This window comes from Eschrichtius robustus, chromosome 18 (assembly GCF_028021215.1).
Source record: "Eschrichtius robustus isolate mEscRob2 chromosome 18, mEscRob2.pri, whole genome shotgun sequence".
In the NCBI taxonomy this organism is placed as follows: domain Eukaryota; kingdom Metazoa; phylum Chordata; class Mammalia; order Artiodactyla; family Eschrichtiidae; genus Eschrichtius; species Eschrichtius robustus.
This window is the reverse complement of record NC_090841.1, coordinates 20,043,589-20,065,903: the sequence shown is the minus strand read 5'-3', so window position 1 is coordinate 20,065,903 and position 22,315 is coordinate 20,043,589. Positions and strand designations below refer to the sequence as shown.

General features: G+C 38.3%; 1 protein-coding gene across 1 annotated transcript in view; it reads right to left on the bottom strand.

The window, feature by feature from the left end:
- SUCLA2 (succinate-CoA ligase ADP-forming subunit beta) overlaps nucleotides 1-20,696 on the bottom strand; it is a 52,565-nt gene extending 31,869 nt beyond the window's left edge. The window contains exons 1-4 of the mRNA XM_068526393.1: nucleotides 20,589-20,696; nucleotides 13,865-14,045; nucleotides 4,853-4,952; nucleotides 4,465-4,627 (exon numbers count right to left, since the gene is read on the bottom strand). Coding sequence (XP_068382494.1) covers nucleotides 4,465-4,627; nucleotides 4,853-4,952; nucleotides 13,865-14,045; nucleotides 20,589-20,678 — 534 coding nt within the window. The 5' untranslated portion in view covers nucleotides 20,679-20,696. The remainder of the gene's footprint in view (nucleotides 1-4,464; nucleotides 4,628-4,852; nucleotides 4,953-13,864; nucleotides 14,046-20,588) is intronic.
- Between the last annotated feature and the right edge of the window lie 1,619 nt (nucleotides 20,697-22,315).

Here is a 22,315-nt window from a genome sequence, read left to right as displayed (position 1 = left end):
GGAAGGTGTTTTTCAATGGATATAGAGTTTCAGTTTCACAAGATGGAAAATGTCCTTGATCTGTTGTACAACAATATGCACAAAGTTAACATTATTGTACTGTACACATAAAAGCTGTTAAAGATAGTAAATTTCAGGGGCTTCCCTGGTGGCACAGTGGTTGGGAGTCCGCCTGCCAATGCAGGGGACACGGGTTCGAGCCCTGGTCCGGGAAGATCCCGCATGCCGTGGAGCGGCTAGGCCCGTGAGCCACAACTGCTGAGCCTGCGCGTCTGGAGCCTGTGCTCCGCAACGGGAGAGGTCGCGACAGTGAGAGGCCCGCGCACCGCGATGAAGAGTGGCCCCCGCTCACCGCAACTGGAGAGGGCCCTTGCGCAGAAACGAAGACCCAACGCAGCCAAAAATAAATAAATAAATAAATAAATTTATTTTAAAAAAAAAAAAGGATAGTAAATTTCATATTCTATGTTTTGACCACAATTTAAAAAATAAAAACAACTCGACTAGAAACTCAGTGAGCTTTTGTGGTTGCCAATATTCTGTGTATTGTCACATATCAATATGTCAGGAGGGTGACACATCCCTGAAGCAAATGGAAACTTTATGCTTGGGACTCTCCCAGACATTGCCCTATGCATCATCTGTCCATTTTGCTGGTTCTGATTTGTATCCTTTGGCAATAGTAAACCTGTAATCACAAGTATAGTATTTTCCTAAGTTCTGTGAGTCATTCTAGCAAATTATGAAACCTGAGGGGTACTAGGAATTCCCAAACTTGTTGCCAGCTCGTCAGAAGTGAGGGTGACCTGGGGACCCCCAAACTTGAGGCTGATGTCTGAAGTGAGGGCAGTCATGTGGAGGACTGTGTCCTTAACCTGTGAAGTCTGGCTCAGTTCTGGTTACTTGGTGTCAGAACTCACTGCAACAAACACAAAAAAAATTTAATAGAAGAATTCATTGTGCGTTTCTGAGACTAAAGAAGAGAATAATGGCACGCTTAAGTCAAGGGAAATGTTTGAAATTAAAGTCTAATTTTTACTTTCTCTATAAACTTCAAATGAAAAGGTATTCTTCATTTCCTCCCTAGAAAGGCAATTCATAATTACAAGCTTTTACAGAGATCTAAAGAGAGAAGAAAAAACTCAGATTTAAGAAGAATCTATCAACGACTGTCATGCTATTAAAGTAAAATATAGATAAATGAATCTACTGCCATGCTATTGAAGTATAATATAAGTAAATTAATCTACAGATAACCCCCAAATACAATTTTATTCAACTGAAAAGGTAGAATCAACAAACTTTTAAAGTATTTGAACATTTTATTCTAGTTCTACTGTCCTTTTCTTTTCATATCTACTGATAAGAGAAGTGAAGAGCCACATAAAAGGCAGCACTACTGGGGGAAAAAAGTTAATATTAAATTCTCACTAAAGTAATGATTAGATCTCCAAGAGTTTGCTCTAAGTTAGAGAAAAGTCTAAAAAAAAATACATACGAAATAATAAATATATAAAAGAAAGTGAACAAATTCTCTTTGTACTAATTCCCTGACCAACTAGAAAGAAACCCCAAAATTTATAGCCAATTAGTCAGAAGAAAGCTTACATAGGTAAATAAAATAGAGATCAGTTAAAACAATGACTGTAGTTTTGCATATGGTCATGACTGCTGAATAAATTGGTGCTTCTGTTTAAATGATTTGGTTTTAACTTTTAAATTTTAGTAATAAGCTTTCAGAACAATTTAAGTTCTAGCAAAGAACTGTAATTTCAAATAAATTAATAATGCTATTTTCACCTTCTTAACCTAAATTCCTCTTTTCCTGTTGGTCTTGCAAAAGGTTTTGCCTTAAAATGGATTTGAATTTAAAATCATATGACAAAGAGGCCACTTAAAATAAGTATCTCTTTTTAAGGAAATAAAAGTGTGGAAAATAAAATTTGGAATTCTCGCAGCACGTTTTATATTTAATCCAAGCAAGGTAAAAACCTGACACAGTTAAACATACCATTCATTTACAGCAGACTGCAATGTTTTACTAGGAAAATAAAGCAGCAAATGTGATTTGTTAAATCAGATTTGTCTCAGCCCAGAAGTTCCCAACAGGTACTGGGCAAATGTTAAGAAATCTGACTTTTAAAAAGTACCAAAACACAGAATAGGAATTTAAATTGATTTTTTTTTGGCACATCAACCCCATGGTACATATCTGCCCAGGCTTCCTGATGCAATACATACAAAGAATACCAGTAGAGTTTATGATTCATCTCCTGAAAACAGATAAGCAACGAAAGCAATTTTTAAAGATCAGTTAAGTCCTGGACTTCCCTGGTGGCGCAGTTGTTAAGAATCCGCCTGCCAATTCAGGGGACACGGGTTCGAGCCCTGGTCCGGGAAGATCCCACATGCCACAGAGCAACTAAGCCCGTGTGCCTCAACTACTGAGCCCACGTACCGTAACTACTGAAGCCTGCGCACCTAGAGCCCGTGCTCTGCAACAAGAGAAGCCACCACAATGAGAAGCCCACACACGGCAACAAAGAGTAGCCCCCGCTCACTGCAACTAGAGAAAGCCTGCATACAGCAACCAAGACCCAATGCAGCCAAAAATAAATAAATAAATAGTTTTTTTTTTAAAAAAGCCCACATATTAAAAAAAAAAAAAAAGATCAGTTAAGTCCTAAGCATATGACTTTAATTCAGTCAAAATGGGCTTTTCTTTTTAAATAGCCGACTTATTTTTTGTTGTTTAATAGGAACCTGTCCAGAGGGATTCCCAAAATAGTTCTTTTTACCCCAAAAAGTAACACCAACCAACTCCACATTGGCCTAATGTGATAGCATCAACGCACATTATAATGTCTTTGGCCAGATGGTTCAACTAGTACTATTGAATTTTTAGCATGAATTATTACAACTATGTATTACTTGTGCAAATGAAATAAAAACATTTTTCCTTAATAAGACTCAGAGTTCTCCAAAAATTCAAGTTCTTAAAATGAATTCAAATTTGATCATTTTTCCTAATGCTTTAACATATCTTTAATACAATATATTCACTGTGTTATATTCATATCTTTAATAACACATATTAAGTTTGCTACATTTATTCTAATCAAGATGAGCTACTCTGTGCAATATTACAGGACTCATATCTCAAACTGTCCAGGCACATATACCTTGTTCCTGGCTATAACAGAAAGTAAAAACATTAATAACTAACAAAATGATAGATGTTGATATATAACATCAATGAAAAGGAAAAGAAAATGTAGTGAAAATAAATGAATTTGTAAAAACTTAGTTTCTGCAAATATTTGTAATATATAAGGTTACTGTCATGGGATTTCTAAAGTAACTTACAAAACTAAATTCTATCACATCAAGAAACCTACAGGGGTAAAGACATCACTTATGAACAAAACAATGTTCTTTAATCTTATATTCTGAGTGGGTTTTTACTACCATCTAGTGTTATACCTTAAAAAATACTTTCTCATAAAAATTCAAAGTTACAAAAGATATTTTATTATATCACTCAAACATTACAAGAAAACTTAATTAACTGTAAAAAAAATCACAATATGGAAAATAGCTATTTTTTAAAAAGCTGTTTTATATAAGAAAACATTTTCATGACCCCTTAAAATTTTTGTTACATTACTGATTATGTAATTAGTGATGTTCTACATCAAATCCTGACTAGGGCTACCAAATACGTACCCAGCCTGCTTCAAAAGACAAGTTAGTTACTACACAGATTCAGCTCATAAAAGTTAACCAATGCACTCAAAAAGCCAGATAATTACACCATAAAATCACTGTCAATGCCCTCTCCAAGCCCTAGGTCTATGAAGGAATTTTCTCTTCATGTGATGCCTTAAGTTCATTGCTAGCATTCTAAGTTCCATAAAGAGAGCAGAGCAGAATAAGGTTATGCTCCTTAGAAGCATACTGTTTGCTATTGAATGCCATCCTTGAACCTACCAAGTATCAAATCCTCTTGTGAAACAAACCGCGAACTATAAAAAATACGAAGAGGTTGAAAAAGAAAAAGATGAAGCCAGGGATACACATTCTCTTAGCGGTTCCAGGAACTTTCTCTTTGGTTAGAATATCTTACTGTGCTAGAAATTATTTTCTCAGTCTACGGAATCTAAAGGTGAATCAGAAATGATTTTAACTGCTCTTAGCAAATTAACAATTTGGAAATTCTGTGGATTTTATTCCAGCATGGTTTTGCCTACAGTTTTTATTACCACAATATTATAGTATTGAGTTTGATGGCATTAATCATGTTGGTTTTTAAAAGTGACATAAAAATATTGTTCCCATGACATATACAAATAGATTATGGACCATACCTTTTTAACCCTTCCCATACAAATAGAAATAATAATCAACTTTTGAAATTGAATGTAATAAGATCATCCTAAATGTATCATGTCTACAATTACTCACTTGAAATGACCTTTCCATTGTAATAGCAAAGTAGTATTCTCTCCTGGGATATCTTCGCTCACAGACCAATACTTGATTGCATATTCTGCCCTTTTCTCCTGTTTGCTTGGTAAACAACTTTCTCCCAATCATCTGTGAGGAAACAGCTTTTGCTTCTTCTGGACTAAAATAAGAAAAAGAACTCAAACTCTTTCCTCCTCCAACTGAGAAAAATAAAAGCACATGACAGCCAAAATCTTATCTCATCTAATATTTAAATCTCAGTATTTTTATCAATTCAATAATAAGGGGCAAAAAATAATAATAATAATAATAATAGGGGCCATCTTTTACAAATATACATTGTTTTCTTTAATAATGATGTTTGCATGTTTAAAACATAACTTACGAGAAAACTATCTTCACTCCCCCTTTGAGGCCACTTTCAAATGTTCCTTTTCCTCTACCACCAGCTAAAACTTGTGCCTTTATCACAACGTCTTTTGAACCTAGAAGAAAAACACTTCTATTAGATACAAAGCATGGAGCAGCGTGCAACACACAATATTTTGTTATTAAACATACATATTAAGCAGTGTTATTAAATGTAGTAAAGTCTCATTTACCCACAATGTCAAAAAAGGAGGCATTCCATGTACATAGATTTTCTAGATTAGAACACTAAAACGTTCACCACCTAAAGACCCACAAACTTAAAAAAATGAGCCACTCATATTAAGCCATTTCTTAAAGCATACTGAAAATAATTTTACCTTTCCTTGATACTTTAAATATCTAGTACTTTGCAAGGTACTAAAACTACAAAATTGAGGGTCAAATGTCTTCCTAACAATTTCTTCCCTCTATTGATATGTAAACTTACTACACTATGACAATTTGAGTTATAAATGCTGCTTTGAGTAGAAATGTACCATGACTTTCAGGGAAAGTGCCACTACTGATACCAATTCACATTGTCCCACTAACAGAAAGTCCTGTTAATATACATTCTTGAGCTGTACTGTTGTGAGGAGGACTATCAGGAGTTAAGGTATGTTTATCAAAAGATTCTAGAATGTTACCCTTCTAAGTCTTTAAAACATTTTTTAAGAAATATTCTGAATTTTTCTTCTTTAACAGGTAAACTGGTCTCTCTCTTTTCTTCCCCTTTCTAGCATGCCGAAGAAAATTACCAAACTAGCTGTTTAAGCCTAGGTACTACTCTTCACGATCCAGAGCAATGCATCTTAGAGGGGCATTCTGTCTCCCGAGATGGGCAGAAGTTCAAAGCCTCCTCATGTTGCTTCTCATAGTATTTTGCCCATACTAGCAGTGTAACACCAACATTACATTATGAAAAACAATTAACCTTTGATGTCAGGGTTAAGGACATTGTCTTATTCATTGTATCCCTAGCACAAAGCAGTTCCTGGGATATAACCACCACTCCATAAATGTGTATCTGAATAGGCTAAAGATGGGACTTCTACTACTGGGGAAAGGCCACTCTAATGCGCACATACCAAGCTGAACGAGAGGGCACTCCCACCTGATCAAGGAGGTAACAAATAGTTTGTGATCAAACAAATAAAAAATGACCAAAAGTTAACACTTAAACAATTACTACAAAATGTTTAGAAAATTATAGATATAAATGTGTCCACATTGGAAATGTACACTTAAGTCAGAAGACGGCCCTATGAATCAGTCCAGGCAGTGTTTTTTAAAAAAAAACCCTCTCATACTCCACATCCATTCAGTCAGGAAATCATAGTGGTTCCACCTTCAAAATGTATCTAGAATCTTGACCACTCTTCATCACCTCCATTTTAGGCCCTGGTCCCAGCCACCATTACATCTCACCTAGAGTACCCTTGTCCCCAAAAGAATATTCTCAAAGCAGCAGCCAAAGTGCGCATATAACTCCTCTACTTAAAACCTTGCACTGAATGCCCACTTCACTCAGAGTTAAAGCCAGAGTCCCTACAATGGCCTCAAGGCCCTGTGTAATCCCCCAGCACCGTTGTCCTTTGTATCATGCCCTCTTCATTGTTCACTCCACACCAGCAACTCTAATCTTCCTGTTCCTGGGCGTGTTCCTCCCTTCCTTTAGGACTTGGCACTGATGCGCCCTCTCTCTCTGAATACTCTTCATCCAGGTATCCGTTTGGGAAAGGTCCTCATTCCCTTCCAGTTTTTCTTTAAGTCTAAATTGTCCATGAGACTTACCCTGATCACCCTACTTAACACTGCATCTGCCCACCCATGACCAATCCCCCTTAGCCCACTCACTTTTTTTCATAGAAGTCATCACCTTCGAACATAACATATAATCTTCCTATGTTTATCATGTTTGTTTTGCTCCCCCACTAAAATATAGACTCCAGGAGGGCAGAATCTTTGTTATGTTCATTGATGTTTGCAAGGTCCTGGGAGGGTTTCTAGCGCGTAATATTTTCTGAATGATAAATAAAAGAACATTTAGAAATCAAGAGAATTCTTATGAATCTAGATCTTCCACTGCTCTTGAGAAACACAGAACTGGAAATCCTGGGCCCTGCAACTAGAACTGACCGCAAGTGCCTTGTTTACACAAGACATCATTTCAATTTGCCACAGTCCGCACCATTCCCAAGTGCCACAACTAATAACCAGATGAAGATTAGAGAAAGTTTAGAAATTTCCTTAAAAGTAACAATAATTTTCTTACTGAGAAGACAACAGGTAGCCTCAGGGACTATGGCAAATTAGAGAGTTCATGCCCGAACTAAAAGGAGCAGCCACTAGTCATTCTACCTGTTTCTGGTTACCTGTCAAGTCAGTTTTCTAGTACTTCAGCAATATTCATTTATCTCCAAAGAGGATACCTATAATCCAAACAGTGTAAATGTAATGTAAAAATGGACAACAGCTAAACTGGTGCTTTGCTGGGCTAAATTCAAACATTCTTATTAATTAAGCTGGGAACTTAACATACTGAGCTATTAAGTAAGAGTAATGAAGCTCTATTTTTTCAAAAACATTTTATAAGACAGAGGCTCTTCCCCAAAGCGTCAATTTTCTTTTTTTAAGAAAATAAACTCCTTAAGGGCACAGATGATTCTTCAAAAATTCCTTCAAAAAAGCCCTTCACGGGGACTTCCCTGGTGGTCCACCCTGGCCAGGGAACCAGATCCCGCATGCATGCCGCAACTAAGAGTTCACATGCCATAACTAAGAAGTCCATGTGCTGCAACTAAGACCTGACACAGCCTAAATAAATAAATAAATAAATAAATATTTTTTTTTAAATAAAATAAAAAAGACCTTCACAACAAAAGAAAAACAAAAACAAAAACAAAAAAGTAATGACATACAATCTCATCAACTATCAAGACAGGAAGAAGAATTAGAAGATAAATCTGAGGACAACTGACTGAAACAAAGATTTTATTCAATTCCATTAATTCAGTCAACAGTTACATCTACATACCAGACACTGTGCTGGAGTTGTAGATATAACAATGAGCAAATCAGTCTTGCTAGATTTGGCCCTTTGCTCTAGCCAGACAAGATCGTTTATGGATCCCAAGATTGTCTTTAAAATATATTCACCATCCCTCCTAGCTTTAGTCATTCACAAACGTTGTAAGCATTCCTCATTTACAGTCATCTAATAAAACAATGGAAAAAGGAAAAAGAAGGCAAAGTCCTACTGTATGCCATTAGAAATCTCCCTCTGGGCTGACATTCATTAATTGACACCCTCTGCATGTTTATTCACCCAGAGAGAAATTCTACGTTAACTATACTAGAATCCAAACTATATTCCCACAGTCAATAGGGAAATCATAAGAACTCTGCCAAATGCCTTACTGAAATCATATTTTCTTGTAACTACAAGAAGGAGGTGGGAATCTGCTCTTAGAACTGACCCTAAATTATAACTACTTCATTTCTCTGTGCTTAACAACCATCCCTTTGATAATCCATTCCAGAAACTTCTCCATGATCTTCCAGCTCATCAACCTTCATTTGTGGACTCATACAGTATTTTAAAATATTGGAATTAGATTTCTTTCTAACCATTCTTCCATCCCTAACTTCAGTTATTCACAACAGGTAAAACTTGCCTCCAAGACAGTGTTTTCCAACTTTTATCACATCATGACACACACAGAAAATTATAGAATTTGTAGGGAATACTGGGGAAAGAGGTCAGAGCTATTTTGGGAGGAGTTACCAGCTATAGGGCTAAGTGGCCCCAGTCCCCATGTTAACTCAGCTTCTCTTGCCACCCACAAAGACAAGCAATAGTTTGTCACACCTGTAATGCATTTATGCCCTAGTATATTGCTTGATGAGGTAAGACTTTTTAAATAACTGGGAATTAACATTTTATGAATTTTGCAGTAACTGAGAAGCAAAAATTAGCCAAAGTCAGCACTGGGAATTGCTAGCTAGATGGAAAGAACCAGGTGTATTTCTAGGGCACCTCATATAACACCCTGTGCAATTATATCCCATAATCAATATCTTCTGATATTAATGACTCACCACAAAAAAAAAACTGTCTCAACATCCTCAAAGTAGTTAGGAAATACATCTTTTAAAAAGTAGTATTTCTGCTCCTCTAGATTTAAAGGTCCTTATTAGTCACTAATCCCACTCCCATACTGCAATCATCATTTGCAGCCTTCTTTGACAAAGACACACTTTCCTTCTGTTCCAAGGAGCTGAAAATCAGAGCTGCCTACCTGCTCCTTACTACTTGTAAGTCCTGGTTCCAGAGAACTTGCCAGAAATACTCACAGTTACAGTATATCCTATACATATTAACCATTCCTTCTTCTACAGCTAAAAATCATTAAATATTTTTACAATGAGTAAAGAAATCAAGAGACTGGCATCTGAATAAATCCTACTCGTTTTATGAAAAAGTCTGTACACAAACTATTTTTTTCTGACAAAATAGTAAAATTTGACTAAATGAGAAAACATATGGAAAACTAATTAAGAAAACCAATTATAATAATTTGGAAATAGAAAAAGAAATACTAGCTTTCACTGACTTCATTAAATCAGGCCCTTTAATCAGTGGTATGGAAAACACTTAATGCCTTCAGCATTATTAAGAAGGAAAGAACTGGTAAACAAAACATGCATCACTCAAGAGATTAAACTAACAAAATTAAAAGAACAAAGTCAAGGGTCATCCTTAAGGATAGAAGGGTAGGATAAGAAAACCTTACACTTTCTCAATTACATTTCCAAATTTTCCTTCTTACTTAGCTGGGTCTCCTTTAGAAATTAACATGTAGGTCATATATATAAGATTGAATCTCAAGAAGGTAGTTAATAAAGTGCCTTTGCAAGAAATACTACAGAAATACAATCACGAGTTTTCTTTAAGCCTTGACCCTTAAGAGCCTCTAACATACATGGCGTTTTAAAGGTTGAAATGAGGTTCATCTTTTACCATGGACAAGTTCAAACTACAAGTCACCAATAATTAACAAAAATTTCAGCAAAAGTAGTACGAATTTACATAAGGCTTTTGCTGAAGTCTCTTGATTTCTAAATGTTCTGAATAAAAAGAATTGTTGTTCTAAGCTTTCGACAAAATTCAACACCCATTTATGAAAAAAACCCTCCAGAAAGTAGGCATAGAGGGAACTTACCTCAACATAGTAAAGGCCATATATGACAAACCCACAGCCAACATCATTCTCAATGGTGAAAAACTGAAACCATTTCCTCTAAGATCAGGAACAAGAAAAGGCTGTCCACTCCCACCACTATTGTTCAACATAGTTTTGGAAGTTTTAACCACAGCAGTCAGAGAAGAAAAAGAAATAAAAGGAATCCAAATCAGAAAAGGAGAAGTAAAGCTGTCACTGTTTGCAGATGACATGATACTATACATAGAGAACCCTAAAGATGCTACCAGAAAACTACTAGAGCTAATCAATGAATTTGGTACAGTAGCAGGATACAAAATTAATGCCCAGAAATCTCTTGCATTCCTATATACTAATGACGAAAAATCTGACAGAGAAATTAAGGAAACACTGCCATTTACCACTGCAACAAAAAGAAAAAAATACCTAGGAATAAACCTGCCTAAGGAGACAAAAGACCTGTATGCAGAGAACTATAAGACACTGATGAAAGAAATTAAAGATGATACAAACAGATGGAAAGATATACCATGTTCTTGGATTGTAAGAATCAACATTGTGAAAATGACTATACTACCCAAAGCAATCTACAGATTCAATGCAATCCCTATCAAACTACCACTGACATTTTTCACAGAACTAGAACAAAAAATTTCACAATTTGTATGGAAACACAAAAGACCCCGAATAGCCAAAGCAATCTTGAGAAAGAAAAACAGAGCTGGAGGAATCAGGCTCCCGGACTTCAGACTATACTACAAAGCTACAGTAATCAAGATAGTATGGTACTGGCACAAAAAGAGAAATATAGATCAATGGAACAGGATAGAAAGCCTGGAGATAAACCCACACACACACGGTCACCTTATCTTTGATAAAGGAGGCAAGAATATACAATGGAGAAAAAACAGCCTCTTCAATAAGTGGTGCTGGGAAAACTGGACAGCTACGTGTAAAAGAATGAAATTAGAACACTCCCTGACACCATACACAAAAATAAACTCAATATGGATTAAAGACCTAAATATAAGGCCAGACACTATCAAACTCTTAGAGGAAAACATAGGCAGAACACTCTATGACATAAATCAGAGCAAGATCCTTTTTGACTCACCTCCTAGAGAAATGGAAATAAAAACAAAAATAAACAAATGGGACCTAATGAAACTTAAAAGCTTTTAAACAGCAAAGGAAAACATAAACAAGACAAAAAGACAACCCTCAAAATGGGAGAAAATATTTGCAAATGAATCAACTGACAAAGGATTAATCTCCAAAATTTACAAGCAGCTCAATATCAAAAAAACAAACAACCCAATCCAAAAATGGGCAGAAGACCTAAATAGACATTTCTCCAAATAAGATATACAGATTGCCAACAAACACATGAAAGGATGCTCAACATCACTAATCATTAGAGAAATGCAAATCAAAACTACAATGAGGTATCACCTCACACCGGTCAGAATGGCCATCATCAAAAAATCTAGAAACAGTAAATGCTGGCAAGGGTGTGGAGAAAAGGGAACCCTCTTGCACTGTTGGTGGGAATGTAAATTGATACAGCCACTATGGAGAAGAGTATGCAGGTTCCTTAGAAAAGTAAAAACAGAACTACCATATGACCCAGCAATCCCACTACTGGGCATATACCCTGAGAAAACCATAATTCAGAAAGAGTGATGTACCACAATGTTCACTGCAGCACTACTTAAATAGCCAGGACATGGAAGCAACCTAAGTGTCCATTGACACTTAGATGAATGGATAAAGAAGATGTGGCACATATATACAATGGAATATTACTCAGCCATAAAAAGAAACAAAATTGAGTTATTTGTAGTGAGGTGGATGGACCTAGAGACTGTCATACAGAGTGAAGTAAGTCAGAAAGAGAAAAACAAATACTGTACGCTAACACATATTTATGGAATCTAAAACAAAAAAATGATTCTGAAGAACCTAGCGGCAGGACAGGAATACAGACGCAGATGTAGAGAATGGACTTGAGGACATGGGGAGGGGGAAGGGTAAGCTGGGACGAAGTGAGATAGTGGCATGGACATATATACACTACCAAATGTAAAATAGATAGCTAGTGGGAAGCAGCTGCATAGCACAGGGGGATCAGCTCGGTGCTTTGTGACCACCTACAGGGCTGGGATAGGGAGAATGGGAGGGAGACACAAGAGGGAGGAGATATGGGGATATATGTATATGTATAGCTGATTCACTTTGTTATAAGGCAGAAACTAACATACCATTGTAAAGCAATTATACTCCAATAAAGATGTTAAATAAATAAATAAAGTAAGTAAGTAAGTATGCATATGCCCTTCAAGCCAGCAGTTTCACTCCTGGGATTTTGTACTAAATAAATAAAACCATCAGTCCTTAAAAAAAAAAAATGTTTCTCTGATTAACAATAAACAAAACTGTAAATTAAAAATCATGCTTCCTTGACATATATACACTACCAAATGTAAAACAGATAGCTAGTGGGAAGCAGCTGCATCACACAGGGAGATCAGCTCGGTGCTTTGTGACCACCTAGAGGGGTGGGATAGGGAGGGTGGGAGGGAGACGCAAGAGGGAGGGGATATGGGGATATATGTATACATATAGCTGATTCACTTTGTTATACAGCAGAAACTAACACAACATTGTAAAGCAATTATACTCCAATAAAGATGTTTAAAAAAAAAAAAAATCATGCTTCCAAGTCAAGGAAATCAAGGCTACCTCATTCAAAAACATATCATATAATATATGACAACTTTCTGATCTTCTACATGCCTCACTTTTGAAAGAAAAACCCATTCTAGAAACAAATAAGTACAAATAGAGATGAAGACTTTTACAATTTCAAACAGTTTAAAATGTTCCACATCTTTCTCGAAAAACTAATAAAAGCAAAGTCTCCACCAAAGCACATTTAAAGCCATATTAATCAAATGTACATACAAAGGAGATTAATTATGGTAATCTACATAAAATTGGTGGGATTTTAAATACTACTACTAAGAAAATGCAGTGTATAGCTATTACATTACTCATTATCATGTTCTCTTATTAAATCCTTAAAAATATAATGTGAAGCATACTTTCCAAACTCAACATTTATTTTTTAATTAAGAGATTAATATAAATTCAAATTAACAAAACCTATTAAGGTTTCTGTTATCAATAAAATAATCTACTAATAAACATAGGCAACTATTTAATTCATTTAACGATATTAATATTTATTGATTACCTAAGTGTCAGGCCCTCTTCTAAGAGACTGGGATATATCAGTGAACAAAATAAGACAAAGAAACCCTGCTCTTATAGAGCTTACATTCTAATGCTCAACTTCTTTTTTCCCCCTTCTGGCTCTCTATTTTTCATGTCCAAAAAAAAGGACAGGAGAAATACTGGACCTCTCTTTACAATCGCATAAACAGGTAAGATTTTCCGTCACCATTTCCCTGAAGAATCATCACAGCCAGAATTTTCTTCCCCATAGTTATAACTAAAAACAGAACTTCAGCTTCCTGAAGCTTTGATTCTTAAGTTATCAGCACTATGGGAGCACAGAATAATCTCATAATAATTTTAGGATGCCAACAATCATAAGTTCCACCTTCTCTTTTATATTAATAAAACTTATTTTTTAAATACAAAATAAAAGCCAAAAGTTGTTATTAAACCAAAAGTAAAGTTCATATCTTATCAAAGATCCCATGTCGAGATGGCATAAGTTTTTCTTAATTTAGTACCTAATTTTTTGGCAATTGCATAAGCCTCATCTGGTGACTTAGCCACGTGTCCTTTGGGAATGGAGACGCCAGCTTCTTGCAACAATTCCATACTCAGGTATTCATGTAGTGAGAGATTCCTTTGCTGTTGCTGCTGTATTTGGAGTCCATGGTTGTTAAATAATCCAGAACTTCCCAGAACCTAGAGAAATTGGGGACATATTTATACAGAGAGTGATTTAGCAGTAATTCTTGTTAAAAACACCTTCTTTAAAATACTTTAAAATACTTTATTTAGAGTACTCCGTTCTTCAAAACTATAACAAAATTATTAAGACATCAAAATATAATACTCAGAGTAAATTACAACACAAAACTAAGAGCTAATCTACTAGCTAATATCAAATGTTACCGTTGTAGTTTTAACTATTTCCTCATCACCTCTAGTCCTTATCTTTTATTTGAGCTTTACTACCATATCTCTAATGATCTACAGAGCATTTCTACCTCAATGTCAAATTTTGCAGATCTAAAACCAATCTCCTATTTCCACCAAATCAAAAATCCTTCTCATCTTTCTTCTCTCCACCATTCCTCCGGCACCTAACAAATTGCCTGACACTAGAGATAACTGAATGATCTGGTACCATTAAGCTTTCGTGCATTCAAAGCTCAAACCCCTACTTCATCTGTAGTGCACATTGTGGTGTGCTGCCCAGATCCTCCCTTGGGACCAAGGCATTCATAGCTCAGCTGCTGGGAGTGTTGGCAGCTGACAGGTCTCAGCTGAGTCCCCTCACTGGAGCCTCCCTGCCTTAAGTCATACCTCCTTTCCCACTGTCAGCCTGCAGCCAATGACTGGCCAATGAGGGTTAAGGGAAGGATGTAAAAACCTGGCACCTCACCCCAATTTGGGACAATTCAGGACCATCCTAGCTGCAGATCTCCCATAGGAAGAGCAGAGGTCCCCAATGCACGGCACCACAGTTCTATGACTCCCTCTCTTCAGTCCTCCTTCCTTCACTCTCCCGCAGGTGCCGCAGGTGTTGATCCAGAGATCACATTCTAGTAAACTTCCTCCATGAAACTCTCCATCTAATAGTCTGCAAATTACAGCTCAGAGAACCAATCTGCAACATCATCTTTAATGCATTCCTTCTAAATGATTCCTTTAACTGGTGTCTCCTTTACAAACCCAGTTCAGGTGTATGTCCTTCACAACTGGACTGCGAAAGCTTCCAAGAAAGAAATGCCCTACAAACTTCCCTTTTTCAATCTACGTAGAACATTCATTCATTCAAAAACTTACTGAGCACCTAGACACTGGAAATAGTGAGGTGAACCCAACAAAACCCTTGCACCTAAAGCTTACAATCTAGCGTGTATTTGTGTGTCGGGGGTAGGGGGAGGCACAGACAATAAACAAAATACATCAAACAGTAGCAATAAGAGTAAGGAGATAGAAAATAAAAAATAAGAAGTGCTATTTCATACAGCTGGAGGAGTTTTCGCCACTAAAATATCCCTCAGTAGAGCTGAGTAAGAATTATTTTTTCAAAAAGAAATAAGTAGGAAACAGAAATAAGATGTCCCTCTACCAGCTGAATAAGTCACTGCTGAAAGACAAAGGAGTATGAGAGCTGTCAGCCACCGGTGGCAAGGCCACAACAATGAGAACTATTGAAGGAAGGATGCAATCAGAAAGATCTCCAGCATCTATGGTCCCAAAGCTCCACTAAGTTAGAGCCTAGTCTTAGCCCATCATTAACAACACACAGAAACACCTCCCTCCCTTTTTTTCAAACTCCTCAATCCTATCAACTTCATTTGGCAATATGTAGAACAAATTAAGTGCTATGAAAGCCTTGGAAAACTGCACTGGAATCACACATTTAAGTGTTATCCACCCATACATTCCCATTATCTCCACACAGAATACAGAATACTGAAACATCGTACATACAAAACAGTATCATAACAACTGAATTGAAAGAAATCTTACACAAAACAGTCTGACTCTTAAAGAGAAAAGTCTGCATCAAAATTACCTGGGAATGCCTCTAAAAGTGCAGATTCCAGGGTCCCCCTTTCATCTACAAAATCAGAGCCTCTGGACTGGGCCACAAGAAATCTGCACTTGTAAAAAGTTATTCAGCTGATTCTTAAGCACGCTACAGTTTGAGAACCACTAGTCTAACAAATCAATCACATAGAATAGCAAGCTATTTCTGATTCATCTGGTAAGCTAAAATCCTGGCTCACATTTCTCTTGGGTAGCTCAATTCCCTGATTTAGTTTCACTTTAATATTAAAAACCAACAACTTCCCAAACTTCAGTATACATCTACCTTGCGAAATCCCATTCCTGGGTATATACTCAACAGAAATGAGTGCTTAGTCTACCAAAAGGCATATATAAGAATGCTCATAGCAGGCTTATTCATAATAGACAAAAAAATGGAAATGACCCAATTGCCCATCAATAGAAGAATGGGTAAATTGTAGTATATTAATATAACAGAATACTACAGAGCAAAAAAGAAGAAACCTACTGCTCACAAAACAATGGATTAATCTCACAAATATAATTTTAAGGGAAAGAAGACAGACACAAGAATACATACTTATGTGATTTCTTTTTATATAGTTCGGACCCAGTCAGAATTAACATACAGTGATGGAAGTCAGAATAAGTGGTTACCTTCTGTTGGTGAGTATTGGTAAAGAGAGTGCCTTCTGAGGGCTAAAAACATTGTATGTATATCTTGATCTGAATGGTGGCTACACAGATGGACACATACATAAAAATTAATCTAGCTGAAGTTGTACATAAATTACGCACTTTGCTGTACATAAACTATACCTCAAAATAATAAAAATAAGGGGGAAAGGGGGAGTACCTAGCATAAGCTTGGCGAAAATATTAATACACTGAAACATTTTTGAATGCCTATATACCAGACACTGTACCAGGAACACATAAAGAATGAGGCCAACCACAGAGTTCACAGATGTATAAATAAACAGCTGCAACACATATAAGAGCAATCACAGTCACTAGGTGGCACCTAATTAGCTGGACAGACCAGAAAAAAATACCACAGAGGCCTGATCCTAGTTTAAAAAAAAAAAATCTAACATTTATAGAGGACACTTTGGGGACAACTGGGGAAATATGAATCTGACTTATACACTAGATATAAGTATTTCAGCAATTTTAAATTTCCTAAGTATGATAACTATATTGTGGTTATTTAGGAGAATGTCCTTATTCTTAAGAGACATACACTGAAACATCTAAGGGTGAAGAAGTGCCATGATACCTGCAACTTACTCTCAAATGGTTCAGCAAAAATAAATGAATATAATTTGTACATACATACATATGTATATAAATTATATGACTGCATATCATATAATTTTTTTAAAGATAAAGCAAATGTGGTATAAAGTTAAATGTAGGTGAAGGCAATATGGGTGTTCAATGTACTGGTTGGAACATACCTATCAGTTTGAAATTTTTCAAAAAAGGCTGAGGATGAATCCATGATGCAAAACTCTAAGTATATTTTTATGGTTTCTTTCAAATATCTACATCTATTTTCAAATATCTTTATTTACAAAGAATTAGTAGTACTCATAAGGTATTGCTGATAGCTTTTTATACCACTTTAAACTTTTTTTTAAATATCTGAAATATTTTGATAATCCTTTCCTTGCACCACTAGAAGTTGTAACTTGAAATATCATCAGCTGTGAATTATGTCGGTAATACAAATCACTGCATAATCACAAAGATTCCCATATTTAAGTATTTTTCTTTCCTGATATTATCACTTAGAAGATTCCTACTGCCAAAAGGCCACAAATTCCTGGCCAAATTCCTACCCCACCACCTATCCAATCACATACCTAGTTTAAATAATACTTAGTCAAAAGTGGAAAAATGTAGTTACTGGGGAGTATGATTCACAACAAACAAGAAGATACCTTAAATTATTTAACCTGAACTATTTTTATTTTATATACACTGGACAAAAGATACAGAGAAACTAGAAAAGGGTCAGAGAACTAAACAAAATGTTTAAGAGAATTTGCTAAACTCAGTGGGTGACCTTGAACAAGGTTCCTTAGGCCCTGCACCTCTATGTCCCCATGTACAAAAGCAAGAGGTTAGACCCAATTTTCACTGCAGCACCATTTACAATAGCCAAGACGTGGAAGCAACCTAAATGTCCATCTAAAGACGAATGGATAAAGAAGATGTGGTACACATATACAATGAAATACTACTCAGCCATAAAAAAGAATGAAATAATGCCATTTGCAGCAACATGGATGGACCTAAAGATTATCATACTAAGTGAAGTCAGTCAGACAGAGAGAGACAAATACCATATCATATCACTTACATGTGGAATCTAAAAAAAAAAATTTGATACAAATGAACTTATTTACAAAACAGAAACAGACTCACAGACACAGAAAACAAACTTATGGTTACCAAAGGGGAAACGTTGTGGGGGGGGAGGTGGAGGGATAAATTAGGAGATTGGGATTGACATATACACACTACTATATATAAAATAGATAATCAAGAAGGACCTACTGTATAGCACAGGGAACTCTACTCAATATTCTGTAATAACTTGTATGGGAAGAGAGTTTGAAAAAGAATGGATATATGTATAACTGAATCACTTAGCTGTACACCTTAAACTAACACAACACTGTAAATTAACTATACTCCAATATAAAATAAAAATTAAATTAAAAAAAAAAAAGCAAGGGGTTAGACTAAGGTGATTCCAAACTCTAAAGCTATATTACTTAATGTGAGGGTGGAAGAGAAGGTATTTAAGACAATATATTAGGCATCTCTATATGGAGAGATAAAGACTTTTAAAGGAATTTCCAAAAGTATAAAGACAATGTTTAGAATGGAAACATATTTGTTCACCAAAGTCTCATTTTCTAAAAACTAGACAGCCCCCTTTAAGACCCATAAGACGGAAGTTCAAGGCCAAAAAAGAATCACTTCTCCTATTAGGAAGCAAACTCACAGAATTCACTAGGTTGAAAGTATGAATAGCTTTAAAAAGAAAAAAAGTCTAAATCAATTCATTTATGGCATGTCTGAGGTTACTTCAGAACACAACCTAAAATTCTGGAATTGACTTAGGAAGCTAATCATGCCCTTCCACAAGTTTATCAGTGTCAATGTTGTAAAGAATTGTTTAATTCTTATGCTCTAGGAAAAACCGTAGAGCAGATTCAAGCACACAGGTTTTGGAGCCAGACACTTCTGGAATTAAGCCTCAGCTCTGACCTCACCTGCTTGGTGACCTAGACCAAATTACTCGTTCTCTTAGCCAAAGTTTCTCCATCAATGATGTGGAAATTAATGACTTACAGTGTTCCTGAAAAGCCTACTGAGAGATTACATGTAAAATGCTTGGCACAGTTCCTGGCCTACAATAAATGCTCCAACTGAGCCCTCCTACAACCAAGTTCCCTTACTGAACTTATAATTAATCTCTCTACCCAAAAGCTTATTCCCTTTCTTGTCCCCTCCAACTTCAATCCTGTGCTAACTGAACACTAATCAACCAGAGTCAGATGACTAAAACTGCTGTGTTGGTAACATCATTAATGCACTAAAATTGCTATTGCAGATACCATCATTAAAGTACAAACTCAGGTTGTTTCTTCAGGGCAAGATGAGCTAATAGGCCCCCAAGCCATGGACCATTTGGCCAGAGAACCATGAACAGGAGACAACCTGACACTCTGAAACTGGAATTAAGAAGTGTCACAGAAATTACACAAGCCAATGATTAATCCCAGCTTCTTTGTTCTTCCCCTTTAAAAACAACTCCTAACTTAAAGACCAAGTTGTAGTGGATTTGTGACTTGTCTCACACTCCCTTGCTTGGCGCCCTGCAAATAAACGCTTACTTTGCTGCAAACAACCCCTGACAGTTTGGCTTTCTGTGCCACGGGCACACAAGCCCTTGCTCCGTTACTTACACTCACACACACACCCTGCGTCTATTATACACACACACACGCACACACCCTGCCGTCTATTATACTATATTCTATGCAAAAATGAAGTGATCCAAAAGACTATCTTATTTCCCCAGTTGGTAAGCTGGTAAACATCATCTCATTACCGCTATTAGACAGAACAGTACACCACTACTTGGGGGAAATGGGAAACTTCCCGGCCTCGTCCCAGAAAAGGCCAGTCAGCAAGCACGGCTGGTTCTGCGAAGCCACTCCTACGTGTGACAGCTTCCAAGGGACGCAAAAGTACATCTCAAGGGCATTTTCCCCCTCCCCAAAGAGGGGCCGCGCAAGCCTCGGCCCACCGCGCCGGACGCCAGAGCAGCAAGAGAAAGCGTCCGGCCGCCGCCTCTCCACACGGAGCCCACCCTGGCTCCCCGCCGCCCCCTCAGTAACTGGGTGAGCAGCCCTCGCCAAAATGCTGGAGCTCCTCGCAGACTTAAGCCTGGAACAGAAAGGCGTAGACACGAGCCCGCTCGCAGTCCTGGCGGGCAGCACTCCCGGGCAAGCAGCCCGCCGGCCCGGCGGGGCACCCCCTGTTACCCAATGTCACCGACTGCGGGGTGACCCCGAGCCGGTCCCCGGATCCCCTCACACCTCGCCCACAGGGGCCAGTCCCCCACCTCGCCCTTTCTCCTGCCGACCCTCAAAGCGAGAGCAGACTGGGCCGCAATACCTGGGCGGCGGCCCGCAGCGCCGTCCGGGGCCGGTGGCTCCCAAGGGTGGCGGCAGCCAACAGCCGGCTGTAAAACATGAGGGCCGCCATTTCTGAGTCCGACTCTGGGCGCCGCGCGCAGGCGCAGAAGCTCTAGGCGGCTGGCGACGCAGCGGCTCCTGACACGCGGACCGCCCCTGGCCCCGCCCATGGGGCGGAGTCTCGGGTTAACTCTGCTGTGGCGGCTCGCCCCGGGCTGGCAAAGCAGGAATTGCTCCTGAGAAGCTGGGCTTGGCGGGCGTGGAGCAAACTTTGACCTTTGTGTCTGTTCACCGCAGCCTCAATATACGACCTTCGGCCATCGCTCAGCAACCTGAAGTTTTCCTAGCGAAATGTAATGGAGAGACGACCAGCGCCACCACCTGTGTGATCTTAAGTTTTCTGAGCCTCAGGTGCCTCATCTCTTTAAGATGGGGTTCATTCAGAAAATAAGAACTGCATGTCTGTTTCGTGCCAAACACTGCAGTTGAGCTTCGGGATACAGCAGTGAGTAAAACAGCGCGGTTCTGCCCTCTAAGAAGATGCTCAGCCACTGGTTACTGAGAACTGTTGCCGGGAGACAGCCTCTCAGATAGCTCTGAGGAACTGCTCCAAAAAGGTAAGGGAGGAGCCAGGTTGTACAGGAGTTTTTTGGTGGGGAAAAAAAAACATGCAGTCGAACATAAAAGGATCACTGCTAATCACAAAGAGCAGACATCTCAAGTTAATGATTTTAGTGCCCTTCTAGGTATGGGAAGATGCAAGGATCTGGGTTCATTGAAATTATTCCTCAGAAATGCGTCTTAACTAACTAGGACCAGTATCCAGAGCACAGAATGCTTCCTGTTTTTCTCCATCCTGAATTCCCCTCGGGGCACACCCAGGAGAGGAGGTGTGTGTGTCTGGGGCTCCGGTGGCTGATGATGGCTTGATCCTTGGGTAAGTGGAATGGGGGGCAACATTCGCTGTCCACATTACCAACCCAGAGGATGTATCAGAATCACCTGGGAAGCTTTTTTAAAAAAAATACTTTCGGGCTTCCCTGGTGGCGCAGTGGTTGAGAATCTGCCTGCCAATGCAGGGGACACGGGTTCGAGCCCTGGTCTGGGAGGATCCCACATGCCGCGGAGCAACTGGGCCCGTGAGCCACGACTACTGAGCCTGCGTGTCTGGAGCCTGTGCCCCGCAACAAGAGAGGCCGCAACAGTGAAAGGCCCGCGCACCGCGATGAAGAGTAGCCCCCGCTCGCCACAACTAGAGAAAGCCCTCGCACAGAAACGAAGACCCAACACAGCCAAAAATAAATAAATTAAAAAAAATACTTTCACCAGAACCCATCTAAGGAGTGGAGTCAGGGCATTTGTATTTCTTAGAGTTCTGCAGGTGAATCACATGCACACATTGTGCATGGAAAACCCTGAGATGACATGTGCCCCACCAAAGAGTTGACCACTGGACAAAGGACTGGGTGCCTATTCTGCTCTGAACAGCGAGCTTTAAAATGTGTCAGAGCGATTTCTGTGGGCAAGATCTTAACCTAAGAGAAAGTGGGCGTTGCTGACAGACATTAGCCAGGCTCTGGCACCTACCTCTGATGCACGGTGACCCGATCCACAGAACAGCACTGTGCAAAGAAAAAGTGAATCTAAAACAAGCAGCCTATTGAATTAGGGAATGGAAAGGAGCTTTTTGCATCCCCCCTTCCCCCC